Genomic DNA, 17571 nt, shown 5'->3' with positions numbered 1-17571 from the left:
CTCGTTGCTCGTGGCTCGCGGGGACGCGACGCGATCGCGCGGCTTCTAATCTTCAACAGGACGGCTTCTTCTGTCCATTAATGGCATTGCATGGATCATTTTAAACCTGTTAAAATCTTATTTTGGACGAATTTTGATTGTGGGATGTCGACTGAGAACGAAAAAACATGAATACGAACAGACTAAGTTTCCAATGGCGGACAGCAGACGGTAACGTAAACCCCTTTATATTTTTTCTACTGCTTATCAAGATATATAACGTTAGTGCATTAAAGTCATATGCTAATCGTGATTAACTTACATATTCTGTTTCTGTGTTTTGTTGTAATATTGTTAAGATAGGGCTGGGTGTTATGGCGATCTGATGATACTGACTATTGTTAGTGATTTTGCTGTAAACGTTAACATTACCGTTTTATATTGCGGAATGGGAATATAGCGTATATAACGCAGCACTGACTGTACTAAAACTTTTTGACATTTTGACAAGGAAACATGCATGAATGTAGAATAATGAACGGGACATGCATGTGTTAAAATAAGCCTCTCTCAGACAGCAGGCGATCCCGAAATCAATTATCTTTCTGTAAAATGCACACAATTATCTCAGAAACCTTGTCATGTGAGGTATTCACTTGATTTAAACAGTCAGTTATGTCTTAAGTACGTTAAACAGTTCAAGTTAACGTGGGGAATCCCGGATGCGTGTCATTCTGTGCATCAGTTCTTAAAGGGGCTGCAGCTTTGTCATCATTTTAATAAAACAAAAGAATAGAGAAGACCTTCTGCTTCTTTAAGAATCATGTGATATTAATTAATTGAATATCATACAGTGAAGACTTTTAAAGCAGTATTATTCTGTAGCATTTTAATAAAATATCCATCAAAATAAATATATTGTGATATCGTTATTGTAAAATATAATTTCTCATGTATGTATAATTATATGGTCATAATGCCCATCCCTACTGTCAGCTAGTTTTAAGATCAAGCTTGTCATAAAATGTAACAGAGCTTTGGAATGAATAATCTGAGATCATGTAACTTACACTTGTTCTGCAGAGAGGACAGGAAAACACCATCCTTGGACTCTGAAGAATTACAGGCAAACCAGGATTTTGGATCTACTGTAAAGTTTTTGTATGGGCCTGGTGAGTATGTTTTGCAAGTCCATGTCCGTAAGTTGATAATTAATATTAATGTTTTATCAAACAAATTAATATTCATTTGTGTGTGTGCATGTTTCTTCCCCCCTCATGATCCAGAAGTTTTGGATCCATGATCCTGAAGAACTTTTACAGATGTTGACCCTGAATGTGTAAAAGGTAATCTTAAAAATGTTGTCATTATTTTAATGTTCTCTGTTTTTTTCTGTAATGTAGACGCATGCATTTTCTGTGAAGTTGCTTTGAAACAATATCAGGGTTTTTCCTACATTGAACATTTTTTGCCGGCCGCCAAAACAAATTTTTGTCCCGCCAAAGCCTTATTTGTTGAGTTATTGTGATTTATGAGTGATGTAGAACAGATGACTGCTGCACTTGAGTTAACTGAGTGACAGAGAGAACGACCAGTGAGCTCCTCCCGCTCGCACGCTCTCTGTCTTCAAAATAAGCATTCTTAGCTTTCTAATGTTTCACATATTACGTTAATCAAAATCAAAAGGTCGGAAGACCGAATCCATGTTGCACGTGGCGCTATCAGACGTCTTCCTTTAATTACCGCTGGGTGTGAAATGCGCTCAAAAAACATTGACTGATTCTCTGACCAGCTGACATAAAGCATACTTTAAATAAACAGGAAACAAATCCTATCCGGTTATGAAGTGTTTTCTGTGTCTTGACAAATCTTTCGCGATTTTCTAAAGACGTGATTCACACACAACGCGTCTGCTAATGTCCGATTCGCCACCTAATGACTCCTTTGAACCGAATCATTTTAACGACTGGTTAGAACTGATCTGTCCAACACTGAACTCACAAATTAGTTTAATCATTTACTCAGAACAACACCTGAAATGAGAACACAAGTGTGCTTACCCACTTTAGCAAGAGTGGATGGTAAGAATTATTTTTAATTATCAACAGTCTTTCAGCTTATTTATGTGGACAATGTGTAGTAAAATAAATAGCCTAAAATCATTTAGTTTAGACTGGAGTGAGGTGAACCCAGAACAAATTTGTTGTTAGCTAGCTGATTGTATATGGCAGAAAATTAGGCTATTTGTTCATTTTTTTTTAATACTATTTTTTTAATATTGATATGATTACCAAAACAATTATCAGTAAATAGTGTAAAAATGAGGAACAAAAACAAACATCAAGGTATCAAAATAAGATAAGCAAAAGTTACAAACTTTCTTTGAATTTATTTCAAATTTATTGTCAGTATTGCGCTTGCAGATCATGTGGGTAGGGTATTTTTTTTTTACCGTGCGTATGTGTGTGTATGGATGACCATGTCTGTCAGCCACCACCGAAGACCATTTTTGACCCAGGAAAAACCCTGAATATGTATTGTGAAAAGCGCTATACAAATACATTTTAATTGAATTGTTTTACTTACTTTTATTGGCATTAACTATATATTATTAATGTATTATTTGGCAGGTCTCAAGATGTATTTTATTTTGTGAGACTTTGCTGAGGAAGTATTCTTTGGCTCAGTCTGAAAAGGCCCAGAAAAGAAACACTATGAAGAACATCACACAGAACCGTCAGAGAAAGAGACGGGTAAGTTAAGAAACCGGTTAAGCTTTTTCCCTCCAGAATGTTACTATACTCCTCTCTGAGTTTTAGTGGTTAATTTACTGTCATGTTTTGCAGTTGCTGGAGACCAGGTCCAGGGTTGCACAAACCAACACAGAACCTGTGGGAGACCGCAACTATAGACCTGATGAAGATGAAGATGGTTGTTGATGGAAGGCTTGGTTAGGCTAGCTACTACAAACCAGACTAGACTGACCCACACTACATGTCACATCACCAGCCCATCATGCCAGTTTGAAAAAATGTTCAAAACTCAAACAACATTGTGTTAGAGTTGGTCACAATTATTTTATAATTATAATTTTAATATTCAATTGTTCCATTTTATATTTTCTTTATTCCTATGTTTATATACTTATACTTTTATTGGTTCCCATATATAGAACATTTACATATATTTTATATACACTTTTTAATTTATAGATTTCTTTGTCTCGTTTTATATTGTATACTTTGTATGTTTGTTCCTTTTTAGATGTCCATGTTGCTTTTGATCTCCACGTTTTGTATTGTTGTTCCTTTTACGTCGCCTTCCTTTAGAAACATTTTGTTCACTTATCTTTTCCCCCATTCATTTTAATGTATGTTTATAATGCTCTTTGTTCTTTTTATTTGGTTATATTGTTTACTTGGAATATTTATATGTATTTTAATATATTTTATATACACTTTTTTTGTCTTATAAATTTATTGTTCTCATTTTATATTGTTTAATTTGTATATTTATTCTTTTCCTTTTTATGTTCACTGTGTATTTTATTCCTTTACATCTCTGTCTTTTAAATGCATTTTGTTCATTTTTTTCCCCTTTTTGTTTCTTTACCAATTCATTTTAACGTATATTTATGTTCTTTGGACTGTTTATATTTTTACATTTGTTCCTTTACATTTGCATCCCTTTTAAATACATTTAGTTAACTTGTTTTTGTTTCACCATTGTTTTAATGTTCTTTTATAATGCTGTTAAGAATGTGGTTTTTTTTTTTATACCTTTTTAATAAATATTTCAGACTTTCTCAAATTGTTTTGTGTGTGTTTTTCTTTTGGGAGGGAGAGGGGATTATTTATATATATATATATATATATATATATATATATATATATATATATATATATATATATTAATGAGCAAAATCTGCATAGCTGGCCTATAACCAATCAAGTCCCTATGCTACAAAACCTAGCCCACCCTTAGCCTTAGAAGTAACCAATAAAGTCACTTGACTGGGTTTTCAATGCGTCCTGTCATCCAATAGCAGTCTGGGTTTTGGGAGTGGTTTTAAAAAAAACAACCAATCCAGTTTGAGATGAAGGACCAATAGGGGGTGGAAGGCAAAGCTGTTTAGAGGTGTGAAAATGTCTCCTGGGAAAAACTTGATGGGATTATTTGCCATGGCAACAAATGGCTGTAGCATGGGAGTATACGGCCACAACATACATCCGATTTGGTACCATTTCGGATGTATACGGACATATACGGATCCATGGAATTTGACCTATCCGGCCAGTATACTCCTGGATTCTTCCGAATTTCAGCAGTGTATACAGGAGTATCCTGGTCCGGATACACCTTTTTTCATGCAGTGTAGTGTACGAAGCCACATGGCGCGCCACTTTATTTGCCTGAGGATTGGCCCTAAGTCCTCTGGCTTTGAGCCACAACTGAAACGGTCTTATGTGCAACAACCCCAAAGGGAAACCCGTGGATGCTGATGCCATTAGACCTAACACTCTGGTGCTGATGATCAGTAAGATCTTGGTCTAGCCTGACTTTGCTCAGGGAATACTGAATGGTCTTGATTCAAGCGGGAAACCATTGTGCCCACCTTGTGACCAAAAACCGAACAAACCCTAGATAAGTTGTTCTCTGGGCAGGAGAAAGAACACTTTTCTTGGTGTTGAGTCTCAACCCTAGAGAAACTAGATGAGCCAACACTCTGTGTTGAAGCACCATCTCATGTGATTGTGCTAATTTTAGCAATCGCCTTTGTAATTCAAAATTTGAATGCCCCGGAATCCCAATGGAGCCGGTAATACATCCATACATTTTGTTTAGGTGCGGTTACAAGGCTAGCCAAATGGAAGACCCGAAATTGGTAAGCTTTTGCCCCCAAGAGCGAACCTCAGGAACTTCCTGTGTTGTGGCAGACTTTATATGCGAATACATGCGTCCTTCGGATCAATCGTGCCGAATCCAATCACAATGTTGAATATGCGACACGACCGCCTTCACTGTAACATCTTGACCTTGAGTACTTTAACTGCTTCACGGTTTAAGACTCGAGGATCTGAGATTAGACACCCCCCCCACCCTACTGGGGACCAGGAAGTAACTGCTGTCACTTGTGACAGTACGAACGCCAACTCCGCCTTCACGGAAGTGGAGACCACGCCGTTCAAACAAGGAGGATGACAAATAAATTAGTTTACAAATTTTTACTGTGCTTAACACCCATGCAGAAACGCCTGGCAGAAGTTCACACGCTGCCTGAGACTCTGAGAGTGAAAATTTTAACACTTCCTGTTGAGGGGATGTTAGACGTTCTATGTCCTGGATGATAGCAGGATTTAAACACAGAACGTCTAACATTTCACTGGAAACCACTGCCCCCCCGAATCACCAGAGGCGGCGGGGATGGAGTAGTTTTGAGGATAACGGGGTGGGGCGAGCAAATGTTTGACACGCCCTGTCCCGTGGGGGCAGACTGGGCACCAGACCACCGGACTTCTTATATTGATGACAGTCCCGAGGTCTGCCCTGGGAGGTTGTTGAGGATGACGAGCCGGTCTCCAGTCTTTACGAGGGAGAGCGCGACTCGCCACACTCTGCTTATTACCCCCCTAAATCTTGAAGGACTGAAGAGAGGTTGTGTGGCTGATAGCCCCTCCCCTTGAGTGCATTGAGGAAGAAACTGAGTGAACACTTAATGTTTCTTCCACTCCTTTAAATCTGGCCACTACAGAGTTAACTGAGTCACCAAATGAACCACTCAAATCCTTCAGAAGGTCAGCCTGATATGCTTGCAAGACAGCCATAGTGTGCAGCGCAGCACCAGCCTGTCCCTTTATATTTATTATTCTTATATAAATTATATACAATACATATTCCATGTAAAATAATATATTATATATATATATATATATTCCATATAAAATAATATACAATATATAATTCATATATATAAGCTTTGCCCATGACAGCCAACGTTTATTTTCTACATGGCTTTATGGGGAGGTATGTCTCTTTAATGAAAATGCAGACCCAGGCGAGAGATAGCTCGTGAGCGTCTCCCACCTGGGGTATTCTCACATATCCACGCGATTTCACACCCATGATAGTCGAAAATGTCGACGTCAAGGGTACAAAAACACGTGAAGTAAATGGTTTTTTTTTTTTTTTTAGACAGAAACCTCAAGCTCACTGCGTTCGGGGATCTCTCATTCACGGTACCAGACAAACTGCCCTGGCCACCGCGCGAACAACCACCTCGATAAATTCCTCGTATGGATTCACTATCATGTGAGGAACGATCGCAGGCGGCTGCTCGAGGTCCGCGGACCCAGAGATTCATCATCATTCCCCGCGCGAGCCGAAGAAACGCTGGAGCGCGCTTCGGGATCACGCGGGGAAACATGCATTTGTTGAGCGAGCAAGCGAAAGGGACGGACCCGTCTCTTGCTCGTCAACAAACCCATTCGAGAGCTCCGAAAACTGGTGCGGACTGAAAGTAGCCCAGACGAGCATAAAGCATTCTAACTGCAAAGGCTTGCAATGCTCACACTCGTCTGACTCAATGCAGCGACCGCATGCTCTCCCCCAAACACACACAGCAATAAACGTGTGCATCCAGTTCTCTTATTTGAAAGAGAACATGGATATACAGCGTTTTACTCTGCTGACTCGTTTCCAACTGATCAGATTTAACAAGAACTCTTTCCACTTATGTTTCTTTGTAACAGAGATGAGAAAGAGAGAGAAATCTGCACACTGCCATGTTGAAAACTAACTCCTAACAAAGATCTCGAGTTGAGTCTTGAAAGAGAGAGAGAATTTTTTTTTTTTTTTTTCAGAGACTTTGTAACACACCATAACACAGAGTTGGTCTGAAAACAAAAAGACCTGGTTTGCTCCAGCTGAAGCTCATCTATTTATAGCCTCGTGCAGCAGGTGCGCCTATATACCTCCGGGTCAATTTCATTGACGTGTTTTCACACTATTTTCTCAGCTGGTTATGTCAAAGACATTCCCATTTGCATAAGCTTATGCAGCATTGAGTGTAGCTTTTAAAAGGGAACAGTTTGTGAATCCGGTTTCTTGAACACATTAATTAAAAAAATAATTTTCAAACAAAAACAGAGGGAAACAAAAGACAGAGAGACCTTTAAAGGATTAGTTCACTTCAAAATGAAAATATCCTGATCATTTACTCACCCCCATCTCATCCAAGATGTTCATGTTAATTCATGTTAAAAGAAATGAAGTTTGAGGAAAACATTCCAGGATTTTTCTCCAGATAATGGAATTCAATGGCCAAATCAATGCAGTTTCAAAGGAAGGTCAGACCCTATTCCTCGTCTGGGATCGGTCAGAGCCTCTGAAGCCCTTCCTTTGAAACTGCATTGATTTGAACCTTCAACCGTTGGTTCCCATTGAAGTCCGTTTATTTATTCTGAAGCAATATTTTCATCAGTTCTATCAGCTTTTACATACTTAAATGTGCATATTTGTGATGTTACCCCAGGGCATTATTTACTTTTATAAAGGACATATTTTAACCTTATTGACTAGTTTGCAGGTATGGTGAAAACTCAAGATCTTCACAATTTAATGTTGCAAAGGCCTTTAGATTAGATGGACCAAATATGATGTTGGTCTGATTAAATCTCTAGGAGGAGTTAAGAACAATGTCTAGAAATGGCAAAAACTGTAGTTGTCTCGGTTTTATTTTTACATTTGTTTATTCCATTTCTTATTTAAATGCAGGTGTTAAATACACCTACTGTAGCTGAAAAAATTAAACCACTGTTTATTTAATTTGTATATTATATCCCATTATTTGTCATTTGCATCTTTGTTCTTATTTTCAATAACAAATGTAGTAGTTTTAACTGAACAAAACTTGCACTGATGTATTTTAAAATATATTAGTGTCATTGTTTTGTCTTTTTTCTAAGGGACACTTATAAAAGCCACTTGAATATCCTAACTGAACTACGGCCTAATCCTAGATTAGTCTAAGCCCTGTCTGTGAAACTAGGCCTTAGTGTTTTACATTTTATTTAAACAGTATTTTATATAGATAGATTTTACTAAGAATACTTAAGATAAATCACAACTTTTTGTTTTGTTTTGGCTGAGCTCAATTTGTCAATTGTCACAAAACTTACCTCAGTATCTCCAATTTACACTTTATGTTCTCTAGTCTAGTGCAGAGTAGCTTCACTCCGGAATCCTGCAGATTATTATTGTTCATGTTCAGCTCTTTCAGATTGCTATCAGATCCCATAACTGCAGCCAGAGCTGAACAGCTTCTGTCTGTTAAGTTACAATCATTTAGTCTACAAGATAAATAAATTACATTACAGAATTAGGTGAAACATATACATTTTTCTATAGATTTATTATGTAAATATTATATATACGTCTTATATATGCATTAAATGTCCTACAGTGCTCTTTTGGAGGATTTAATGACTGGTGATAGTCTAAAGAGACACTCGTCTGATTTCTTGAATTTCTGAAGCTCAAACTCCGCCAGCTCTTCCTCTGATGTCAACAACACAAAGACCAAAGCAGACCACTGGGCAGGTGAAAGGTCAGCAGATGACAGACTTCCTTTGCTGAGGTGGGTCTGAATCTCTTTCACCAGAGTTTGATCATTCAGTTCATTTAGACAGTAAAACAGATTGAGGGATCTCTCTGGAGACAGATTATCTTCAAGTTTCTGCTTGATGTACTGAACCATTTCCTTCTTGCTCTGGTCATTGTTCTCTTGCTGTGTCAATAGACCTCGTAAGAGTGGACGATTAGACCGGAGTGACAGACCGAGGAGGAAGCGAAGGAAAAGGTCCAGGTGTCCAGTTTCACTCTTGAGTGCCTTGTCAACTGCAGTCTTGAGCAAATCAATCATGGCTTCATTTTTGTTTTCCTGTTCTGTAGACTCTTGATCAAATGCACTTTTCTTGTTGATGTCTAGACACAGATGTGCATAAAGGGCTGCGATAAACTCTTGAATGCTCAAGTGAACAAAGCAGTACATGATGCCAAGAAAGATCCCCGTTTCCTCCTTAAAGATCTGGGTACACATGCCGGAGTACACTGATGCCTTATAGACGTCAAGACCACAAGCTTCCAGGTCTGCGTCATAGAAGATCAGGTTGTTTTTTTCCAGCCCTTGAAATGCCAGTTTCCCCAGTGAAAGGATGGCGTCTTTATCCCAGGAAACATCTGGTGTGTATTCTCCATCATACTTTAGGCGGCTCTGCTGGATCTGAAAGCGGAGAAAGTGTGTGTACATTTGTGTCAGAGTCTTGGGAGTGTCTTCTGTGTTTGATTCCTGCAGTGTTTTAGAGGCGTCATCAGACTGATTGTTTTTCACATCATTATTTCTTTTCTCCTCCAAAATGCTCTGGAGAACAGTGGCTGAAATCCAGCAGAAGACTGGGATGTGGCACATGATAAAGAGGCTCTTTGATTGTTTAACGTGATCAATGATATCATTGGCCATTTTCTCATCCGTGAATCTCTTTCTGAAGTACTCTTCCTTTTGTGCGTCATTGAATCCTCTGACCTCTGTCAGCCGGTCGATGCAGTCAGGAGGAATCTTACTGGCAGCCGCTGGTCTGGTGGTGATCCAGATGAGAGCAGAAGGAAGCAGATTTCCCTTGATGAGGTTCGTCAGGAGAACATCCAGAGAGGCTGGAGACGATACATCACACCACGTCTCATTACCATCAAACTTCAGAGGAAGACGACATTCATCCAATCCATCAAGAATAAACAGGACTCTATGATTATTCCTTCTTGTAAGGTTCAGTCCTTTTGTCTCTGGGAAAAACTGAGTTAGAAGATCCATCAAACTTAGTTTTTCATTCTCCTTTAAGTTAATCTCTCTGAATGGAAGAGGAAATATGAAGCTGATATCTTGATTTGATTTTCCTTCAGCCCAGTCTAGAACAAACTTTTGCACAGAGACAGATTTTCCGATGCCAGCAACTCCTTTTGTCAGAACAGTTCTGATCTTGTCTTGTTCAGGTGCTTCAAACATCTTTGTGCATTCAACTGGAATCTCTTGTGATTCATGACGCCTGGAAGCAACTTCAATCTGTCTGACCTCATGTTCTGTATTGACGTGTTCACTGCCGCCCTGAGTGATGTAGAGATCTGTGTAGATGTCATTCAGAAGTGTGGAGTCGCCTTGCTTTGCAATTCCTTCAAGCACACACTGATACTTCTTCTTTAGGCCACACTTTAGCTGATGAATGAAGAGCAGCTCATCTAAGCACAGGAACAAAAAAAGAGAGTTTTACGGCCATTTCACACTGCAAGCGTGAGCAGCGCATATTTGTTTCTGCATGCATGTTAAGCAATGAGTGCATTCACACCGGGAGCAGGAGCAGGGTGTGAGCATCGAGCAGGAGCTTCTAACCTAACCCTAACTCTAACGCTCAATTAAAGAGAAGTCACACTTTTGATGTACAAAATAAATATGATTTCACACAAAAGTAAGCATGTCTAGTGTGTTAAAAAGAACTGGAGTATATCAGAAAAGAAAAGAATCAAATGTAACAACAATAAGTTCTGGGGAATAATTAATTCAAATGGTATGAATATTCATGAGTTTATGAATATGATTTGCTTGTTGTACAGACAAAAATTTACGGATAACGGAACCTTTAATCATTTAAAAGTAACCTTTATCCAAATTGATTTCTTCATCAATTATCAATCTTACAAACCTTAAGAAACATTGATCTGTTTGATCAGGACAAATAATATCTCTTATGTTTGCACAATTTGTATTAGGCTACTGAAGTAGTAATACATGAAAATCAAGCTTAAATGGGTAGCTTAGATCTTACGCTTCAGTGACTTCGAGATTTGTGAGCAAAACAATAAGGATTCAATTTAATGCAATTATTGGGTTTTAATAAAACACTATAGAATACAAAGCTACGAATCACACAGGGGTAAATATGCATATATATAGGAGAAACAAACGATATGGTACAAACAAGGAAAAATCTAATTTAACGAATAAAATCAAAGGGAAGAGAATGATGGAAAGAGAGGATCCACGAGGGAGGGAGAGAGAGAGAGAGAGAGAGAGAGAGAGAGAGAGAGAGAGAGAGAGAGAGAGAGAGAGAGAGAGAGAGAGAGAGAGAGATTTGATTTTTGACTCACTATTTTGCCATACCTCTGGAGTATTTGTTCAAGTTTTTCATTTGTAACGAACGGCGGTACGTTTGATAAAATAACTTTCTTGGCTGGGCTTGACAAAGGCAATACAGGCACAAAAATGTTTTTGATTACCAACCCAGTTTCAATCAGTTCGTCTACCATTTGCCGTTCACTGAGAAAAAACACAATGGCTTTGTTCATCCGGGAGGCAGATCTAATGTTAGCGCCACCGATCGCCTCGCTCACGGCTATCAAACAATCTTCCACCGACACCGCGGCCTCAGGCATACATTTACACCCATGTTTGAGTGTTAACTGTGAGAAATCCCCTGCTTCCGACCCCATTATCCCCGCTCACTGACCGAAGTCAGGAAAACCTTCACTAAACCAAATACTCTATAACTAAAGAAAATAAATAAATGTGGAAAAGAAAAGTAAAGAAATCTCACTGAGAAACTTTCACTCCCACCAACCTGCTCCTTCCACACTCACTCCCAGCATGCACTCCACAGAGAGAGAGAGAGAGAGAGAGAGAGAGAGAGAGAGATTTGATTTTTACAGCACTTTATTTCCAATAAATAGGGGTACAACAGTACAATACAACACTCACATTCACATATATTCTAAACACTTAAAAAGTAAAACCAATTCGTCATCAATTACAACACACAAAGCCTCTTTGCAACACCATATACCTTCAAACGTGATTTTGTCATTCACCATTTTATAATAATTAAAATCAGTTGTGATTCTTGACTTTACCATTTTTGAAAAAACCATTGCTCTGTCCTGAAACAAATTTTGTTCTACTTTCGTTTTTCTACTGATGTAGATGGCCATCTTTGCTTGGCCCAACACAAAAATCAACAACTGGCATAAAAACTTTTTCTTTGCAACATACTTAAAACCCAAGATAAAAACCTCTGGAGAAAAAACTTCATTGCATTTTTTAAAAAAGTCTCCTAACAGACGAAACAGAAAATGTAATCTGTTACAATTTAAAAAAGCATGAAAAACAGTTTCTCTTTCCTTGCAAAAAGGACACCCAACTTCAACCTCATGATTTAAAATGGAAATAAAAGCATTAACAGCGATAACTCAATGTAAGATTCTCCACTGTAGATCTCCTACTTTTTTGGCTAAAGGCGGCTTGTAAATTGCCCTCCATTCGGGTTTTCTCTCTGTATCCAAATTAAAATATGCCCGCCATGGAGTATCAACTTTCATATTCAACGTTTTTTTACAGAAAGCTATCACACAATATCTATACAAAGATTTACCTGTACATGAAGTAAACATTGCATCAGACAAATCATCAGAATCTAAAAAAAAACCCATACACATCTCTCAAATTCAAAGAAATGAGCAAGTCAGGAAAAAAATCTGTAATGTTTCCCTTAGAATGTCCTTCATTTAGTAGCAACTGTGCAATTATGCGAACTGACCTAAAACCCAGTCTCTGTGCCAGTGCATCTCCATTTCTAAAATCAGTCCCAGTTACTTCCAGTAACTGTTCTAACGTGAAAATTCCACTAGAAATTAGTGACCTGTTAAGACCTGGAATGCAAGCACTTGTAGACACATCCATCCGTGCTCCAAAAACCAAAGGCTCTTTTAAAAGCCAATGAAGGGAAGGCGACAAGTCTTTTGTAAAATTAAAAAGACTCCAAACTTTAAACAAGTTCCTGTAAAACACGGGCAAAGTAGACAGATTCATTTTTCCAGGGTCCATTAAGAAAAGCGTTTTGTCCAGTACCAAATTTTCCCAATTTATGCAAAATAACAAAGGCAGCAGCACACCATTTACACTCAGTAGGACAAAATAACATCCTCTGAACAAAGAGTAACCGAAAAGTTGCCAGTCTGCTCTGTAAATGCACTAAACCCTGACCACCCTCTTCTTTTGGTAAAAATAAAATGCTCTGCGGTACCCAGTGCATTTTGTCCCAGAAAAAATCAACCAACAAAGCTTGTATCTTTGTGAGTAGTTGTAGAGGAGGGTCAACACAATTCAATTTGTGCCATAAAGAGGAAGCAATGAGATTGTTAAAGGGGTCATAGAATGGTACATGCACTTTTACAAGTTGATTATATGCAAATGTGTGTTGGCAGTGCCTGTACACAACCATCCTATAATGATAAAAATACATCCAGTGTTTTTTTTTAATCTCCTTATATATTTTCCCCTGTCTCAAATCGAGCCGTCTGACCGTGTGACGTTACTACCTCCTACGATTGTTGATTGACAGCAGCGTTTCAACACAGACCCGCCCTGAGCGAGCTGTCATCAGTCCGCCATTGTTGATACGCTGGAGCAGAATGGCGTCTAAGCGATTGTGGTGTTGTGTTGTTGGGTGTAATAACGAACACAGCAGTCAATTTGATGTTCCTAAATCCGAACCGCTGAAGACCCAGTGGCTGCTGAGTTTTGTTTAAGAAGGGAATATTCCCCCGATCAACGTCAATGTTTGCGCGAATCATTTCTCAGCAGACTGCTTTATAAACGAGCGTCAGTATAAAGCAGGTTTTGCTAATAAGCTGCTCTTGAAAAAAGGATCGTGTTCCTGCTGCACCTCAGGAAGATGCGAGTGTAACGTTTTATTAGTTACATTACGGCATGCTTTCTGTGTATGACATTCACAATTCATAATCCCACGTTTATAATGAACAACGCGTTATGTTTGTTATTACAAACTGTGTACTCGGGTGATAAAGTTAACGTGGTAACACTACACTAAGCTTACTTTTGTACATGGTTTATAACGGTGTCTGTTACTGATTAAGAAGTAATGTAAAAAAAAAAATCTTATAACATAACATCAATCTGTCAATGAACTAACACACACATCAGTAAACACATAGCAACTACGCTACTCTGCCAGTACAAAGAAAGATCAAAGTGACATGACGTTAACCAACCATTCAGAAACGTTCGTCATCTGTTCCTGGTCCGACTCCGGTTCAAAATGATAAGGTTGCTCAGATGTGTCCTCAGAGACTCCCGTTGCCATTATTTCTCGAAAATATACCCTCAAATGTTGCCAAGGCAACACTCCACGTGTGTTGTGGTGTTGTGTCGGGTCGAACCGAACGCCCCTCAGAGCAGAGGGGGCGGGGTGAGCAAAGCTCATTATCATTTAAAGTCACATACACTGAAATGACTTGCTGAAAACTGAGCTGGGTTTGACCAGGTAAAATGAGTGTTTTCTTACAATACTAATGAGAATTTTTAATTAAAGTATATTACAAACTTTTAATTTAGACACTAAAGAATCATATTAACTTGTACAAAAATGTCATTCTATGACCCCTTTAATTATTAAAATGCGCCCTCTATAGGATACCATTGGCAACAAACGCTTCCACCTGTTCAGACGTCCTTTTACTTTCTCCAAGACTCCTTCCCAGTTTCTTTGCATTGTTGCCTCATCCCCCAAAAACACACCTAAATATTTAAAACCTGTTTTTCCCCAGTTTAAACCTTCAGGAAGTTTTGGCCTCTCATTTGACCCATTACCCAAAAATAAAGCTTCACTTTTTCCCCAGTTTACACTTGCAGAAGAAAGATTTTTGAAACTTGTAAGTATATTTGACAGAGCCTATACATCGTCTTGTCCATTAACCATCACTACAACATCGTCAGCATGCTGACAAAATTATTCTACCCTCATTAATCGGTAAAATAAAACCTTGCAATTTTGTTCTTATCTGATTAAGTAGGGGTTCTATCGCCAATGAATACAGCATACCAGACAACGAGCATCCTTGCCTTATTCCTCTACAAACACTAAAAGGAGCACACAAATTGCCATTCACTTTAAGCAAACTCTGTGCCCCACTATAGAGAACTTTAATAAAATTAGTGAACGTCTGACTAAAACCAAAAGCTTCCAAAACTCTCCACAAGTAGCAGTGTTCAACTCGATCGAAAGCCTTCTCCTGATCTAGAGAGATTAGGCCGCAATCCAAATTAAAAATCCTGGAAATCTCAAAAACATCACGAATAAGGGATATATTGTCAAAAATGGATCTACCAGGGACGCAATACGTCTGATCAGGATGGATGACTCCGTCTATTACCCCCGACAACCTATTAGCTAAAGTTTTGGAAAGCAGCTTGAATTCACTGCAGAGCAATGAAACAGGTCGCCAGCACTTTATCTCTGTTAAATCGCCTTTTTTTGGCAGGAGGGTTAGAACTGCTCTACGGCAGCTTAAGGGCAATTGACCTTCTTTCAAACTCTCGTTTAGTACATCTAGCAGATCACTGCACAGTACTGACCAGAAACACTTAAAAAAGTCGACTGGTAAACCGTCAATTCCCGGGGCTTTTCCATCCTCCATTCCTTGGAGGGCTTTATAAACCTCTCCCATGCTCAAAGCGTTTGAGATCTCAGTGTTTGCTTCCTGTGACAATTGGGGTAAATTATCGAAGAAATCGCTATTTTGTTTAAAATTAGCCCCAAGCTCATTCTAATATAACTTTTCATAAAACGAATTTGCTCTTTTTCGAATCTCAGCAGGGTCAGTCAGTAAAACTCCAGTCTCAGAACGTAAGACATGCATTATCCTGCTCTGCCCATTTTTCATCTCCAAATTAAAAAAGAATTTAGACGGAGCATCCATTTGATTCAAATTTTGAAACCTCGACCTGATCAGAGCCCCTTGCGTTTTGAGACCCAGTAACTCAGCGAACTGACTTTTCTTTTTACACAAAGAATCCAAATAGCGATGATCACCAGTTAGTTCCGCCAATTCTTGAAGTTTTAAAATCTCGATCTCCAGGATATTCATATTTGAATTGGTCTCTTTTGTGACATTTTGAGTGTATTGTATGCAAAATTGTTTTATTTGGACTTTCCCGAAATCCCACCACTGCCGCAAAGAGTTAAAAGAGATTTTTGCATTTTTAAAATCAGACCAAAAAACTTTAAACATTTCCTTAAAGTATTTGTCACTTAGCAGATTATTATTGAACTGCCAATAAGCACTTTTTGGTTTAAAAGGATTAACCAGCACATTGCATTGTACCATACTGTGATCAGAAAAACCTATGGGAGTGATCATGCATTTCTTCACAATATTGCATTGATGTTTAAAAAAATAAACCCTGTCAAGCCTGGCAAGGGAAATAACATCGTCTCTGACATGAGTCCATGTATATTGCCTTTGTAACCCACTCAGTTGTCTCCAAATGTCACATAACTCGTGTGTTTTTAAAAGTTGAATTAAGCGATTCCGAGAGGGCATATGAGGTTCAATATGATTCCTGTCCAAGTTGGACTCTGTGCAGTTAAAATCTCCCCCCAAGACAAGATAGTCATTCTCATTACATTCTTGTAAAGCAGAACACAGTGAATTTAAAAATATAATTCTCTCCACACAAGCTGTAGGACTATACACACAAATGAAAACAAAAGACATTTTGTCAAAAATAGCTCTAACTTTTAGCATTCTGCCCTTAATTATTTCATCCACCTGGTATGTATCTGGAGTAAAGTTTTTTGAGAAAAGACAAGCCACACCACCACTAAGTGAGGTATTGTGGCTCAGGATGGACAGCCCATCCCACTCCCTTGCCCAATCAGCATCATTCCTAATATCACTATGTGTTTCTTGCAGCATTGTGATGTCAACCTTCCTTTGTTTCAGTAACTCGAAAATTGTAGCTCTTTTCCTCATATCTCTTGCTCCGTTAACATTAATAGTAGCGATGTTAACCTCACACATAAAAGATATAAGGAGAAGTATCATCAAATTGCAGATAACCATCACATTTAACAAATCTCTTTTAAACCTTTCCGTCTCCATCTTCAGCAATGTCAGAAGTGATTTTCCTCACTATCTTCTTTAGTCGGTACACTTCTTTGTTTGTAAACAGTCCCTCCGACATAAACATCCTTGCTTTGTCCACAAATGGTTTATAATCAGGGAAAAATTGTTCAACACATACCCCTCTCTTATTTTTAGTAGCTCTCAAAAAGAGTCTGATATCGTCTGCTTCATAAGTGTTCTGAAAATCAGTTTGAGAAAAACTTACGCTGGAGTCAGAGGACTCGCTGCCACTTTCCATACCATCCTCAGCACTCGTATCATCCACATCTGCCTTCTTTGCTCTAACAACTTGAGAATCACCCGGTTTTTTCCTTTTCATTGGGATTTTAAAGTTTGTCTGTTCCGTCTCCATTTCTAGTCCATCATCGATCGGTATCCTCGCGCGTGAAGCTGAAAACTCACTGTTGTCTTCTCTAGCACTTACTTCTGTGTCAAATAAAGTATCCGCAGCTCCGGTTGTGCTCTCCGTTCCTTCGGTTGCCAAAAACTCTGCGCTTTCATTCGGCGATTCCCCAATCACTCTCCTATTCGTCGTGTCCGTCTCCGTCACTGCTGGGTTTATCGTCT

General features: G+C 38.6%; 1 protein-coding gene and 1 long non-coding RNA gene across 2 annotated transcripts in view; one reads left to right on the top strand and one right to left on the bottom strand.

The window, feature by feature from the left end:
- The first annotated feature begins 1065 nt into the window (after positions 1–1065).
- LOC307121564 lies at positions 1066–2719 on the top strand. The gene is made up of 3 exons (XR_013815959.1): positions 1066–1151; positions 1266–1325; positions 2610–2719. It is a non-coding gene; the product is annotated as an uncharacterized lncRNA (long non-coding RNA).
- Positions 2720–7719: 5000 nt separating this feature from the next.
- Positions 7720–17571, bottom strand: part of LOC307121559 (protein NLRC3-like) — a 28289-nt gene continuing 18437 nt past the window's right edge. The window contains exon 8 of the mRNA XM_079809180.1: positions 7720–10266. Coding sequence (XP_079665306.1) covers positions 8435–10266 — 1832 coding nt within the window. The 3' untranslated portion in view covers positions 7720–8434. The remainder of the gene's footprint in view (positions 10267–17571) is intronic.

The sequence above is a fragment of the Gobio gobio genome (assembly GCF_949357685.1).
Source record: "Gobio gobio genome assembly, chromosome: 25".
Classification (NCBI taxonomy): Eukaryota; Metazoa; Chordata; class Actinopteri; order Cypriniformes; family Gobionidae; genus Gobio; species Gobio gobio.
This window is presented reverse-complemented; position numbering and strand designations above follow the sequence as displayed.